We start from the raw sequence: 16,240 nt of genomic DNA on the forward strand, positions 1-16,240 counted from the left end.
GTTATATTTGTTTTATAATAATTATGTACCTAATGTTTGATTGTGATTGATTTTGAGATTTATGTATATTTATAAGCCTGTCCATATGAATTTTTACTCTTAAGATGTGAGGTACCTTACTAATAAAGACATGGATTTCTATTTATGTCAAATAACTGTAGCAGTATTCCTAAATGCTACCTAAATGATTGTACTGTCCATTTGCCATCACAAATACTTTTATCCTTAGAGGATTATGTCACAGTTACAATATATTAACTAGATTTAAACTTTAAAATATAAATTCTCAACATGGTTTGACACTTGTCCTGTTGATATCATTAAAGGTGGTTTATGATTCCTTATTGCTTTGCTCTTTTGGTTTTCTGTTTGTTTGCATTTTTGGTTTTCTGTTTGTTTGCTTTACATCCTTTCATCAGTAAAGTCTCCCCAAAGTTTAGACGTTAAGAAGACGATAGCCCAGTGGTTCTCAACCTTGGCTGCACATTAGAATCACCTGGGAATCTTTTTAAAATCCTGATTTCTGGGCCTCCAGGATGAGAAAAGATTCCCAGGTGATTCTAATGTGCAGCTAAGGTTGAGAACCACTGCAATAGCCCATCTTGTCTGACAAAGGGGAAGATCATGTTGCAGTAATCAGGTGAAAATCACTGTAGAGAAACAATTTGCAAAATAAGTCTGTATATTCAGCTTCAGCTTAATACCTTCCTCAAATTGTAAGTGGATAATAATCCCACTTAAAGTGTTTCGTAGTTAATAGTGCATAACTAGTTGTAAGAATTTCAGTGATCAGCCATATTGGTAACTAAATCATAGTAAGTTTGGTTGTAGAGCCTTATGAATCATCAAAGAGGTACTGAGATTGCAGAATGTAATAGCTGAGCTGCTGGTACTACCAGGGCTAGGTTGGCAAACTCAAGGAACGTTAAAGAATTAGACATGACCACATTCTGCATTATGGGCTCTAATCCTTACCACCCCCCACAAAATATATTTTGTTGGTTTTTGTGTTTTGTGATGTATATTAACTGTTCCCTGTGATATTTATTTTGCAGTATTCTCAGTGGGTAGCCCAGATATCTGTTTTGACCCTAGTTGATGTTTGACTTGGAAATTTCTTAGGGCTCAGTCCCAGGTGTAAGGGCCGGGAGATAGGCGATAAGAAGAGACAGCTGAGATGGAATGAATAAAAAAGTCACCTGTATCCAGGAACTCAAGAAGCTATAATCCCTTGTTATTCATTCATTCAATACACATTTACTGAGAACTCTTATGTGGCAGTCCCTCTGGAGGACTCCAGGAAGAACAGCTCTGGATTTCTGCTTCTAAGAGGTTCACAGCCTCATTAGGGAATCAGACACATTCACACCACGATGATACCTTTTGATGACTGCAGCCATAAGCAAATGCTCAGGTGTGGTGCTGACCTGGACTAGGGACCCTCACCCAGCCTGGGGCAGCCTGGAAAGCAGGAGGTGGTGGTGATGCTGAATCTGAAGGAAGGGCCAGGAAAGCAGATGAAGGGTGTGAAGAAGCATTGCCAAGAAAGGGGAGAGCAACCCCAGAAGAAAGGCCAGCAGGATGTGTTTGGGGACCACTGTCATTTGACAAGGTTTGTCTTCATGTCCTGTTGCTGCTATGAAAACAACAGATCTATCTCTTGCAGGTCTGGGGGCCAGAAGTCAGAATTGAATCTTATGGAGCTAAAATCAAGGTGTTGGCAGGGCTGCTTTCTTCTGGGAACTGCAGGGAAGACGGTCCTTCCTCGCCCCTTCCAGCTTCTGGCAGCTGAGGGCATTGCTTCACACCCATGTCCACCTCTGTGGTCAGATCACTTCTCTTCTGTAGTCTATTCTCCCTCCCACCCCATCAAGATTCTTGCTATTACACTTATGCCCCATCTGTATAATCTAGGATAATCTCACCACCTCAAAATCTTTATTTTATCTGCAAAGGGCCTGTTATCAGGTCAAGTGACACACCTCACAGGTTCTGGGGATTATACCCTGGATATATTTGGGGGCCACCACATTGCTGGGGGATAAAGGACAGGGAGGGAGCAGGGAGAAGGGAAAAGGGAGGCAGGTCCCTCATCTTGGACTTTGGATGTTGTAGTCAAGGGTTTGGACACCGCCCCACAGGGTAAGGAAGCTTTGAAGGGATCAGATGACTAGTATATTTTAGAAAGATCACGCTGGTTGCAATGTAGAGAATTGATTGGAGTGACCGAAAGGGCAATGACATCAGAGTGGCGTCAAGAGGGTACAAATAAGAGACTCTTAGGATTGAAAGCCAGCAGGACTTGGTTCTCAAATGAACATAGTTCATTTATAAATAAAGAGGGGTTGGTCTGGCCAATTTGAAATGTACCCACCATGCTCTGGTTTCCAGTCTTGCTCTGATTTGCAGCAGGAGGCTGGCTGTTTATAGATGACCTCAGCTTTGGTTGGAGTATATTGTTGTGAGTAGAGCTGAGGAAGGGGCGGGCTAAGAATTCCAAATCCTCATTCCTAACTCTTAAATTTCAAACATTCCAGATAAAATGTTCCAGTAAAATCAACCCCTGTGAAGATGAGGAGCCACCAGTAAAGGACACGTAAGGCCAGCCACTTTCCGGGCCAGCAACTCTGGCTTTTAGCAATGATCGTTAATCACAAAATTTACCTTGCAAGTGCCCTTCTCCCTGCTAACTTCCTCCCCCTCTAGAAGAGGAAGGGGGAGTCACTTTGATTGCAGACTTTAAAAAAAGGATTCCCTCCCCCTCCCTCCCCCTGAAGAACTTCCCAAGCTTCTTTTTATTCATCTGGCCCTTTTCTGGATACATGGGTCTCAATTGGGTTGGCTGAATTTGAAAATATTTTCATTGACCCTTTTACACACTGATAACATTGTCCTTGTTGACATAGCTTGGAAGGTTAGCTGCAGCTGGATGGCGCAGACCAGAAGGACAGGAATCTGGAGGCAGGAACTATTTCCAATGTTGTGTCAGTTGCTGGGACACAGAAATGCAGCAAAGCCATGTAAACCACCGACTTTGGCTGCAGTGTGGTAAGTGCAATCAGAGGGTGAGCAAAATCCTGTGGGAACACAGCCTCCTTGTGTTCGGCCATATAAACGTCAGTCCACTTTCTAATGCTTCCATCTTCATTTCTGTTAGAGTTCGATGCTCGACTAGAAATTCTGTTGGAGATGTGTCAGTTCTATTAGAACAGTTAAAATGTTCAGAAATGTTGCCTTTCATTGGGACTTGGAAGCAAAGCACCAAGACAGGGCATTTTTGATTTGCTGAGCTGGGTCCCCAACACAATTTAGGCAACATCCCCCCTCCTGTCCAATGCATATGTCAGTTTCTGTTTGCATGCACCCATAAATGCTTTTATGTAATACTAGTGGCCCGGTGCACAAATTCGTGCATGGGTGGGGTCCCTCGGGATGGCCTGCAGGGATCAGGCCCCAGCTTGCACCCCCAGGCTCGCAGCCCCAGCTGCAGCCCCCAGCCTTGCAGCCTTGCAGCCCCGCCTACCACCCTGCCATGTCACCCTCTCACCTGCTCCACCATCCCACCTGTGGGTGATCAATAGGGGCACTGCCCCCCCCACCCCGCCTCCCTCAGCGTCTGGGAGCCAGGAGGCAGCCCTGCCCCCCGCTGCCGCCGCTGGTCACAGTCTGCGGGGTGATCAGTGGTGTGATCTGGCCCCACTCGCACCCACCTTGGCCTGGCACCGCCCTCTCACCTGCTCCACGGTCCCGCTCTGGTTGGGGCCATCGGGGCCTGTTGCCGATGCCCACCACCCCCTGGTTGAGCTCCCAGTCGAGTGACCGCCTGAGGGGACAATTTGCATATTAGGCTTTTATTATATAGGTTGGGATCTTTTTGTAATTAGAGGAAGACAGCAGAGTCTTTGGTTGGAGGAGGACAGAGGTGGGTGGTTTAGTCTTTGTTCCTTCATTAACCCCTTGGATGGGTTTTGAGACTCTGTGGTTAGAGGACTGAAAGTTAAACATGGAAGGAACTCTTCATGACAGGAGATATATAACATTGGGCACAAGTGACCTGGCTTAGGGCTTGGGTAACAAAAGAGCAAAGAGTATGCAAGTCGGGGAGAAGGACTTCCTCCCCATCTGTGAGTGGAACCCAGCTCTGCTTTGGAATCCTGAGGATTAGAAGTTTGGAAGTATCTAAGATCTGGGAATAATGACACAGGCTCTGACAATCTTATGACAGGCACTGAACCCAGTGAGCTGTGTGGGCAGCAGGGTGGACACAGGATGGCTGGTGGTTGACTCATGTTTCTGGGTATATGTGAGGCATCCCTTTGAGACTCCCTAGAAATTACTGAGGATTTTTTGAGAGGGAGACTGAGGCATTATTGTTATATAAATGGGAGTTTGAATCAGTGTAAAATGGATACTGAAAGCAAATGTGACCATAATTTGTAATCATAATCTCAGCAGTGCTATACAAAGTAGTTAAGAAGCAAAGCAAAATGTAGGACAACTGAAGCAAAATATTTACAGAGTAAGTCAGAGTCCAAAGACCACTTGAAAAGCAAGGATTGTGGCCTGAAACCCAAAAATAAAATGAAAGGAATTACTTTTTCTTTTACTTTAAGACTTATTGAAAACAGGAAAGGGTAAACTTGCAGGGTTTTGAAGCACACACATATTGGGTACTCAGTAAAGGCTTCCTTATTTGCTCTTCCTTCCTTCCCTTCTTCTTCTTTTTAAATAAAAGTGCTGTATGAAATAGGGCCAGTAGACTTGGATTGTAAGACATTCCCGACAGAACAGAAGCACCTTGCCCTGCCCCAGAGCTTCCTTTTTCTCTTCTGAGACAAGAGCTTCTATTATCACTATACCCATGTGACTTGGGGGGCATGAGGGGGGGCAGGGAGGAGAGAATGAGGTTGGGGGCTTACTTGACCCCACTTCAGGTCTCAAAAAGAAATAGTGGCAGTATGAGACTCTGATCTAGAGCTCTTTCAGGAGTTTAGATTGCTCCCGCACTGACACCTGCACCAATAGTTGTCAACAGTAGTTGCACAGTACAGTTCTCTGAGGAGCTTTAAAAAATATGCCAAAGGATCCCTGTCAGACCAATGAGCAAAGTAGTTAAGATAATAGACGTAGGAGCCAGATTCTGAGTTCGAATCCTTCCTCTGTCACCTCCCAGCTGTATGACCTCGGCAAGGTACTCAACTTCTCTGTGCTTCAGTGTTCCCCTTTGTAAAGTGTCAATAAGAACACCACCTTTTTTGTGGGGTTGTCCTAAGGATTGAGTTAATAGGAATGAGGCGATTAAAACAGGGCCTGCCATCTGGTAATCGCTATGTAAAATCCTGCCAAATAGAACCTGGGGATCAGTTTTTTGTAAGTACTCCCCCTCGGGATTCTAATCTGCAACCTGGGTTTTCAATCTGCGAATGTAGTGCCACTTTTGGGATTCCGCTTCCCGAAAAATTGACATTAACCAATCGGCGAAGGGAGCTTTTTTTTTTTTTTCTTTCTTTCCTCTTCCTCCAGTAAGATTTTGAGCTCAGAAACCTGTTACCTGGATCCAGCGGAGCGAAGCGGTTTTCCCTATGCTCTCTGGGAGTTGTAGTTTTCCAAAGGTCCTGTAAGCGCTCGGTGGCCAGAGCCGAACTACAACTCCCACAACGCCGCGCGCCCCCCGCCCTGCTTCTCGTTGGTGGCTCTCGCCGGCTTCCCAGTACCGCCTCTCGGCGGCCGCAGCAGAGGCACCATGGCCGACGGCAGCGGCGGTCCCGGCGAGGCGTCGGGTCCGCGAGACTCCCCGGGCCGGACGCCAGCCGCACGCGCGGTCGAGCCGGGTGGCGGCGGTGGCGGCAGCTGCGGGGAGACCCCGCGGACGGCGGTGCTGGCGCTCCGCTTCGACAAGCCCATCAAGCAGGCCTTCTACAACACCGGGGCCGTGCTGTTCGTGTGCCTGTGCTGCGGCGCCGCCGTGCTCGTCTACTTCATCCTGGAGGCCTTCCTGCGGCCGCTGCTGTGGGCCGTGCTGTGCGGCACCTTCCTGCACCCCTTCAAGAGCTCGCTGACGCGCCTGGGCCGCCACTGGCTGCAGCGCCTGCACCGCGCGCACACGCCCATCCTGCTGGCCGCGCTGCTGCTGCCGCTCTGCTTCGCCGACTACGGCGTCGAGGCGCTGGGCGAGCAGGCGCTGCGCCGCCGCCGCCTGCTGCTGCTGCTGGGCGCGGGCGGCCCGCTCCTCTACGGCCTCTACAGCCTCGGCAGCTACCTGGGCGTGCAGGTGCTGCTGGCGCACGCCGGCGTGCTGATCTGCCGCGGGCTGGACTACTTCAGCAGCCTGTGGGTGAGTGAGCCCCGGCCCCGGCCCCGGCCCGCCTGGGTCCCGGCGGGCACACTGCACCCTTCTCTGCAGCCCCAGCGCCCTGGGGTGCGACTCTGCAACTCCTCCTCAAGGTGCAAGGGCGGCCAGAGTTCCACACCTGTGCGGCAGCGGCAGCCTCCGCTTTCCTTCCCACGCATCTGCGGAACTGGGCACACTTCCTTCCGACGGGAGGGCGGGTGTGGTTTGAAACGGCCTCCCTGCCTTCCCTCCCCCGCGCCCATCCCGGCAGATTCTCGACTTAGGGGGACGCGCCCCCAGTTGGGAATCACTGTTCCGCTTTGCAGGTGGGGGTTCCAGAGCATCAGCAGGTGGACTTGAATTTACTCCTGGTCATGGGGCTGGGGGCAGGTGAACTTTTCTGGATGTCAGAGCTGGAAGGGACCTTAGAGTTCCTCGTTTAACATGTCGTGATAGGAGAGGTGACTTCTGGCCCGGCTATGGCTAGTTAGGGACAAGCTGGGGACTAGTTGATTCTAGTTTCTCAAGTCCTGAAAACAAAGGTTTCTTCCTAGTCCGGGGCTGCCTCTCAGTTCAGGTGATTACTCTATACTTCGTGCCAGGCCCTGGGTGCTGAGCCACCTCAGCCTCTTCCTGACCACACTCTACTTCTTGGGAACTACTTACATTGTGCAAGCACAGCTGTACCGCAGCACATCTCCTCCTGCTGGAGTACTTAAGCAGACTGGGTGGAAGAGAGGTAGATTCCTGATCCTTGGATCACCCTGGGCTTATTCTTAGAAAATTGGGGAGCTTTAGAATTGGAAGGGACTTCAAAGAGAATCGAGTGACACAATTCCCAACTCAGATCAGATTGTAGACCAGTTAATTCAAATATTTCACTGGGGACTGTTAAAAAACAAGTGGATATTTAATGCATAAGGATGCCAATTTATCAATAAAGAGTACCATTAAAAATTTTGTATTCACTTTTGTCAGTGTTCATCAAGGTGCAAAACAATTCTCCTTATCTGTCCAGCAGGGTTTTGACTTGCTCGAAGTTATTGGTAGAGTAATGATTGATCCCAGAACTGCTGTCTTCTCTTGCTCTATCAATACCACTTCTCAGGTCAAGTTAAAAGTCAATTATGTTGGCTGGTGGGCTTTGTGAAGGGTTTAAAAGCAGTAAGATGAAGGCTCTGACTTCAAGGTGCATATAATCATATGTGTACATAATCTAATGGAGATGATTGACTCACAGGTATACATATGTTCATTACCCACCAATTATGGGCCAGCAAAGTATTGGGGAGCATCTTATCCATAATTTTGCGATGCTGCCTGTGCGTGCAACAGCTAAGTGATTAGACAGAAGCTTTGGCCTCTAAGAGGCCTGGACTGTTTCAGTTGCAGGAGGGAGGGATGTGCAACAACCCCCTCTAACTCTGGGGTCTTGTGGTTGTCAGGCAGAATGATCCCACAGTTAAGTTACTCTTTCCTGCCCGGTGCCTGCTTCTCCAGGAGAGGTTTCTGAGGTCCAGAGAATGTGATTGTCCCAACGTCACTCATATTGTGAACAAATCCATGGTTCACATTTATGGAGCCCAGTTCAGTATTTTTTCTTCTTGTTGCACAGTTAAGTAAAAGTCCATTGAATGCCTCTTATATAGAAAGCAGAATACTATATGCTGTTAAGAAATATAAAGATTATTTTGGCCTGATTTCTATATCCTCAGGAAATTCAATCCTGTCAACAGTCAGACACGTTTATAGATTCTGCCAACAGTTTTTGACTGATGCTATTACAACTTACTGTAAGTTACTGTAGCCAAGGCCAAATATCTTATCCACTGTACTGAAGGAAATTAGAAAAGAAAGGCCTAACTAACATGTGGTGTGCTTTCATAGAGTAAGAAGTTAAATACATGGGTAAATTGGCATGATTAGTGGAAAATGAAGCATTTCTGTCAGTCACTCTCAGATAGTAGAAAGAGATGAGGAATTAGATACTTGTAAAAAGGTGTTCTCAACTCAGTGTAGTATATAGTTTTGAGTATCGTTTTACTGAACATAAACCCTCATCTTTGTATTGTACTTAAATGCCCTTGTGTGGTTTGTGGGTGAGCAGAAGAGAAGTAAGGGCCAAGGTTGATTAGGCTAGAGGGAGGGAGGAAGGTCAAGCCAATTAATGATATACAAAAAGGCTTGAAACTCAGCTGTTTGGCTATAGTAGTAGGGGCAAGGGAGGAGAGGAGGGTGTAAAAAGACCCCGCCATTATAAAAGACAATATGAGATCATTAGACGGGAGTAGGGCCCTAACCAGTTTGGCACAGCGGATAGAGTGTCGGCCTGCAGACTGAAGGGTCGCAGGTTCTTCTGGTCAAGGGCATGTACCTGGGTTGCGGGCACATCCCCAGTGGGGGGCATGCAAGAGGCAGCTGAATCGATGTTTCTCTCTCATCGATGTTTCTAACTCTGTATCCCTCTCCCTCTCCCTTCCTCTCTGTGGAAAATCAATAAAATATATATTTTTAAAAAGACGTGAGTAGGGAGTGGTAGAGGGACTAAATTGAAAGTGAAGCCAGAGGTTGATCTGAGTTTGAGAGAAACGGGCTTGCAGTTGTGTTTCAGCACTGGGGTGGGGGGTTGCGTGGGGGTGAGGTGTACCTGGGAAGCAGAGACAAGGAATTTTCAGCTCTCAGGCAAAAGTGCTGATTAAGGCCTGACATGACCTGAAAATAGGTCATGTGACTGGGCAGGGGTCCCACGCTGTAACTTTTCTGTCACATAGTTCACAGTCAGTTTGCGTTTGTAATCCCAAGCAGGGCTGCCTGGTAGAGAAAAAGAGTCTTTATGCTTTTTGGACAACTTGTAAATTTGAGCCTGCTGTAGGTATAGATGGGAAAGGTTACATTTAAGCTTATCTACATTTGGTGAGTTGACAATGCACACAGTTGAGATGCAGTTTTTGAGCCATGAGCCAGGCATTGGATTAGGTGCTTTTGTGTGTGTTATTTCATTCTCACAACAATCCTGTGCAGTAGGAGGGGATTTCACAGGTGAGAAGACTGACTAGAGATTAACTTGTTCTTTTTAAAAATATATATTTTTTATTGATTTCAGAGAGGAAGGGAGAGGGGGAGAGAGATAGAAACATCAATGATGAGAGAGAATCATTGATGGGTTGCCTCCTGCATGCCCTCTGCCCGGGATCAAGCCCACAACCTGGGCAGTGCCCTGACCGAGAATTGAACCATGACCGTCTGGTTCATAGGTTGATACTCAACCACTGAGCCACACCGGCTGGGCTATTTGTTCTGCTAGTAAATGGTATTCAACAGACCTGTCAGCAATTGAAGTCCCTTTGTCATCAAGACCTTCATGAGGATTTTTAAAAGTTTTCCTCCAATACGTTGTGTTAGCTTTTTAGTTTAATTTTTTAGTATGATTTGATTTTAGTTATTAGAGAAAAAACGGAAGAATATCAGGGATTGGACTAACCACATGTGTTCCTTGAAAGACCCCTGGATTCTAGTCATCTAGAAATCTTAGCCATCTCTCTGTTCTTTGCTTTTATCCTTGTTCAGTTATTTTCCATTCCTGTTCAGTTTTCCTTTGCAGTGTCTTCAGTGCCTTTATTTTCCTTTGTTCCCAGTTTATCTTTCTAGTTCCATTCCTCTTCCCCTCACTTATCGGCTCTTAGCTCTTTTCCTATGTCTCCTAACATTTCACCCTGCTTACAGGCGAAGTCTAATCATTTATGGTCTGAGTCGTTCTTTTTGAACAGTTTCAAATATATTAGACTATTGCACTGACTTAGTAAGTGATTTCTAAACACTTGGAAAAAATCATTTGTTGCACCATGCTCACATGTGACTCAGACCTTCAGCTACTTGGCATCTCTCCTAGTGGTGGTGTGGGTTTGTCAAGACAAATCTGAAAAGCTAATGGCCTCCCCTGCTCCACCATGTTTCTTTGCTGGGAGTGTCTTGCTTTTCTTCTCTCCATTAATTCAGACTTGTTGGAAAATTTGAAGACCGTTTACAGTGTTTCAGTAGTAATAGGTTTGTTTTCTCAGTGGTCTCGAATCGCATTATTCTCATTTTACTTCATAAAGAAGCATGAGGTGGAAAGAATAGTGGCTGAAAGATGAGAAGAGTGTAAATTCTAAACTGAGCTCTGTCAATAACTTGCTTCGTGACCTTGAACAGACCAGGGCTCTTCTCTGGTACTTGGAGGATTTCTAAGGTTCCTTGATGTTTAGTTTTACAGCTCCCAAGAGTTTGGCAGCATTGCAGGGGTGAGGCTCTTAGGAAGTGTACATTAGCCATCCAGGCCTACTCCATTCCACTTCTGAGCCACCGGTGCGTTTCTGCTTGTCTGGCAACAGCAAGATTTCCAGTGCTTAGATTCTTTCAGTGAAAGATTTCGATTTTATAAGATTCTTGACTCTTTAAGTTCCCAGACCACAAAGAGAACAGTTTTCAAGTTAGCATTAAGCTGTCTTAAAAGAGAATGAAGTACTTGAAGTAATAGTGGAATGGGGCTGTGATTTAGGACTGTGGCTCATAACTTGGGAAGAAGTCTGTTGGTTTAGTCTCTCTTGTTCAAGACCTAGAAAAGTAAGAAGAAGAAGAAGAAAAAAGACTTAGGAGAGTGCTTTGCAGAAACATGCAACAGAAGCAAGCCAACTTGCTTTTCTAGTTAATGCCCAGATGAAAATAAAGAAAACAATGACTTAGTTTAAAAGGTAAAATCTACTTACGGCTTATGCATTTACTATTTTTTTAATCAGAAAAGTACATATGGCCGAAACCGGTTTGGCTCAGTGGATAGAGCATCGGCCTGGAGACTGAAAGGTCCCAGGTTCGATTCCGATCAAGGGCATGTACCTGGGTTGCGGGCACATCCCCAGTGGGAGATGTGCAGGAGGCAGCTGATCGATGTTTCTCTCTCATCGATGTTTCTGACTCTCTATCTCTCTCCTTTCCTCTCTGTAAAAAATCAATAAAATATATTTAAAAAAAGAAAAAGAAAAGTACATATGGATAATAAGTCAAGTGAAAGGCAAATGTGACTTTTTAGTTTGCTTTACTTGTAGTGCATTGCCAGTTTTTATGCAGTCTTAGTTTAATACCTAGCACACATTATGCAGAGCCTTATATAGTGATTCAAAACAAACACTGAATGTATATTTTGAAAAGGACACATTGTTTTAAAGAAAATACACTTGGGAAGTTATGACCTCTTGTGTATACACTTTGCTTATTGATTTATGCTGGGAAGAAAATTCATAGTTGAACAGGTTTGCTCCGAAGCTAAGCTTATCTCTCTGGGAGACAGAGAAATAAAAAACTCTCCTAACGGCACACTTAGGAATCCATACTAGAAATTATGTATGGAATTTGAATGTCCAAACCTTTATTTTCAGTTTCAGTTATTTTAAAAAATATTTAGCAACTTAAAAAGTTGACTCAAGTAAAACATGCTTATTATATTTAAAAAAAATTAAGTAGCATGAAGTTTTATGGTAAAAGTGAATTGTTGTCTCTCTTTTCTGCTACCATTTCCACTACAAATGTTACTGTTTTACTGACAAATAGTCTTCTAAATTTATTTCTATGCCCATGTGGATATATAAAGTTTAGGATTTTTGTTTTTTAAAGCAAAAATGGGATAACATATGTATAAAACTCTTTAATTTATCCTTGGTCTTTAATTTATCCTTGGTCTTTAATTTATCCTTGTATTGTGGATATCTTTCCTTGTTAGCACTTACAGATCATACTTCTTTTTTTAAATAGTATTATTGTGAAGGCCAACCCCTATTCTGTAAAACTACTGTTTGGAATTCTCTGCTATTCTTTGGACGGCCTCTATCTAATTCTGAAAAAGTAACTTTGCTTTCTAGCCTGCTTGAGTAATGGGGGAGATAAACTTAGCTGTCTGACCTTGTAGGCCAGAGACTAGATACACCCAGTGCCATGCCAGGTGCATTTTTTAATTGGATAGAACTGTGTAGTTTTCAAGGCTGCCTCCAGCAAGCGCACAAAGGGAAGTTCTGCTTGTAGCTTTGCTTAGAATTTGGATTCATTTCCCTAAGCCCACCGTGGTGAATAAAGTGTAACTCCAAACTCTCAGAGCGTTGCTTGGTTCTTGTCCCGTTTTTCTGTAACACTATAGTATGCAGACTTTTTTTTTTTTCTAGATGCCTTTTAGAAAGTGTTCCTACCAGGTTATATTAACTCTGAATCTGTATTAGGATAACCTGATAAACATTTTTAAACATCGGTCATTGTAAAAGAATGGTTTAATAGGAACTCTAAAGTGTTTTTTATAAATGGCCATACTTTTTGCGCTAATAATATTCTGTGACTCTTTTCTGAGGAAACACTTCAAAATATTGAAGGGAAAGAATCCAAAATAAGGCCAATGTGGTTTTTTTTTTGTTGTTGTTTTTTAACATTTTTTTTAAAAAAATTTTTCTTGTTGTTCTTTTTTTTTTTTTTTAATATATTTTTTATTGATTTTTTACAGAGAGGAAGAGAGAGGGATAGAGAGTTAGAAACATCTATGAGAGAGAAACATTGACCAGCTGCCTCCTGCACACCCCCTACTGGGGATGTGCCCGAAACCAAGGTACATGCCCTTGACCGGAATTGAACCTGGGATCCTTCAGTCCGCAGGCCGACGCTCTATCCACTGAGCCAAACCGGTTAGGACTAACATTTACTAGCTATAAAAGTAGTAATCCTCTTAGGAGAAGATTCAATATTTGAAGAAAAGCATAAAGAAGCAAATTAACCCCTGAAATCCAACCAGCCAGAGAGAACATATTTTTAGCATTTTGAGAGTATATTTCACCATCATAAATTTGCACTTGCACAAATTTATAGTGTATCATTGAATATAGATATTCATCATGTTTTTGAAAGTCTGAATAATTGTTCCATTTTTGGAGATACCATTATTTAAATAGGCCTCTATAAAATGACATTTAGCTTGTTATCAATTTTTTAATATTTTAAACTGCCACAGCATTTTTATATCTGTCTGCACAGTGTATAGTGCTTCTGTAAACAAAATTCCTAGAAGTGCAACAGAGGTGTCTGTTTCAGTGGTTATTTTAAACTGGAATGAGATGATCTGTGAGTTTCAGGTTTACTAGGTGAAAACACATGCTTCACTTTGCACCATGAATTTCCCTTAAAAAATCTGAAATATGTAGTCTGTTATTTTTTTCTCTCCCTAATAGTGATACTGATTCCTAAGTACAGATAAGGAACAAAAACTTCTTAGAGATTGGTTTTAAAGTATCCTAGACTTAAAATCTGAAAGTTTGTACCTTTTGCGATCCTCTAGTTCAGCTTCTCACTGAGGGGCAGATGTTCCTACTTCGTCATCCCTGACTGATGGTCAGCTCTTGCTCAAACACTTTAGTGGTGGTAGCCTTATTCCAATTTAGATTGCTGTAGTTTGTTAGAAAGACTTATCCTCAGATTGAGCTGATATGTGTTGCTTCCTAATCCCACCTAAATTTTCAGAAAATTGTCTGATGCTTTCCCCAGATGAATTTCCTCAGCTATTTAAAGATAGCTATCAAATCTTGACGTTTCCTTTTCTAAGATAAAAGTCTCCCTCCCCCGAACTACATCCATATTTCCAGTGTTGTAGTTTCCATGTCCTTCCCCTCTTTATTTATTTATTTTTTTTTTAGCACCACTCTTCTTTCTCCTGGTTAAGAAAGCAGACTCTGGAGCTAGATTTCTGGGTTCTGATCCCTGCTTTGTCACTTTTTAGCTGTGTGACCTTGGGCAAGTCACTTCCCTGAAGTCGTAGTTTCTTTAATCTGTAAAATGGGAATCATAGTACTTATTATTTTAACCTTTTCTTGTTTTCTTTTTTAAACATACATTAATCTATAGAGAAAACTTGAAGAATTCTGTAAGAATTCCATAAACTCTTACTTCCGTGGCTTAAAAATGAAATATTTTATCTTAAGGATCTTTATGCATATAATAGTTTTTGAACTTTAATATATCTTAAATTAAAACTATATGTATTTTTGTTTAAAAATATCTAAATAACATCACTACATGGGATTTTAAATGCCTGTTTACTTCAAAACTTGACTTACCTGAACAGGGGAGGAAAGCCTGCACCTGCTCCTTTTAGCAGCGTCTGCCTTCACCTCATCTGTTTTGCGACCACAGCTCTCATGCGGTACAGATGCTTGCACATTTTGTACAATTGTATGTATTTTCATGTGTATATATTTTACAACTGTGTCTATATTTCATTTAAGATCTGGACGTTGGTAGTTGGCTACGTGTTGGCTGTTTCATTCAAGTGGAATGCAAGCACTGAGCGCTACTTGAGAGCAGTTTCAATTCCTGTCTGGATTATATTGCTTTTTCATTTAGGTGGGTCACTTTTTCCTAAGAAAGTTTAGCTTAAGGTCAGCAACGGCAGACCACACAAATCAAAGTGATTTTTTTTTGTAGTGTTACATTTAAAATTCTTTAAAGTAATCTTTAGAAATAATGTTCTGCTTTAATATTTTATTAATATTTAATGAAAATGTTATGCATTAAAATGTCTATCTTTTAATTATATTGAATGCTGATTTACAAAAAGGCCCTTTAAAACTAACTACATCTTAAAAAGTAGAGCACACTTGGGCTATCATGGCTATTTCTGAGTGTCATACTGAAGAAGGATATAGATAAGCAGTCAAGTATGATAAGAGGTGCTTAGAATCATATGTGAGAAACAATGAAAGGAGCCAGAGATGTTTACTCTGGATAAAAGAGGGGACTTGGGCTGCCGGGGTGGGGAGAAGTGGAGGTAAGAAGGATATCATGGAGGCCTGTCCTGTGAAAGTGGTTTAAACATGTTGGAGAGAGTTAGAGCAGTGAGTAGCTTCAGAGGGAAAACTCTCTGTTCAACAGAACAGAGATCAGTGTCAGAGCTGCACAAAATAGTTCTGTTATTTGGGACTGCACTGTTAGCTGAGTGACTACTAGGTTATTATAAAGTGAGTTTTCAGGGACTCTTATTTCCAAGTCTGAGTCTATGGAAATATTTAGTTCTAATTTAAAAACAAAATTAGTAACCAAGAGCAGTAGGCAGCCTATTTAAAGTAGTTTTTAGAGCTACTTATTGTTAAAAGTTGGAAAAAAAAAAGTTGATTGAGAAAATAGGTCCCTGCTTAGAGTCCAGAGTTGAGGGGAGCGTTACTCTCTAACTTTGCTGACTAGGAATGCTGGAGGAGTTTATCAGCAAGACCGCCTAGTACATGACTTGACTCATTTTGATTTGGAGGAAGGCAGAGGAGGGAGGCAGGCAGGTGTAGGTCCATAAGGCTCTAGACCAGCGGCTCTCAACCTGTGGGTCGCGACCCCTTTGGGGATCGAATGACCCTTTCACAGGGGTCGCCTAAGACCATCGGAAAACACATATATAATTACATATTGTTTTTGTAATTAATCACTATGCTTTAATTATGTTCAATTTGTAACAATGAAAATACATCCTGCATATCAGATATTTACATTACAATTCATAACAGTAGCAAAATTACAGTTATGAAGTAGCAACGAAAATAATTTTATGGTTGGGGGTCACCACAACATGAGGAACTGTATTAAAAGGTCGCGGCATTAGGAAGGTTGAGAACCACTGGTCTAGACAAACTCAAGGAACTACACATGGCTAATGGGTAGACACTTGTTAGCAGTTTTGCATTATGCACTAGGGGAGGATACGTTGAAGGTTTTTGCAGTGCTCTTTTGGGTCGTTACCCCCTTTCCTGAGACAGTTCACATCTAGTAGTATTGTTAGGAAAACAAGTTGGGCCGCATGACTTTAGGATCCATGCTTTATGCAGATACCTGATGCAGGTCATTCTGGGATTACTTGGGGGTTTT

The 16,240-nt window shown here is 43.1% G+C and overlaps 1 protein-coding gene across 5 annotated transcripts in view; it reads left to right on the top strand.

Moving 5' to 3' along the window:
• Nucleotides 1-5,699: 5,699 nt before the first annotated feature.
• Nucleotides 5,700-16,240, top strand: part of TMEM245 (transmembrane protein 245) — a 69,512-nt gene continuing 58,971 nt past the window's right edge. For all 5 annotated transcript variants that reach the window (XM_036330084.1, XM_036330087.1, XM_036330086.1 and 2 more), the window contains exons 1-2: nucleotides 5,700-6,334; nucleotides 14,617-14,734. In XM_036330084.1, the coding sequence (XP_036185977.1) occupies nucleotides 5,744-6,334; nucleotides 14,617-14,734 (709 nt within the window). In that variant the 5' untranslated portion in view covers nucleotides 5,700-5,743. The remainder of the gene's footprint in view (nucleotides 6,335-14,616; nucleotides 14,735-16,240) is intronic.

Source organism: Myotis myotis, unplaced genomic scaffold (genome assembly GCF_014108235.1).
Source record: "Myotis myotis isolate mMyoMyo1 unplaced genomic scaffold, mMyoMyo1.p scaffold_m19_p_12, whole genome shotgun sequence".
Classification (NCBI taxonomy): domain Eukaryota; kingdom Metazoa; phylum Chordata; class Mammalia; order Chiroptera; family Vespertilionidae; genus Myotis; species Myotis myotis.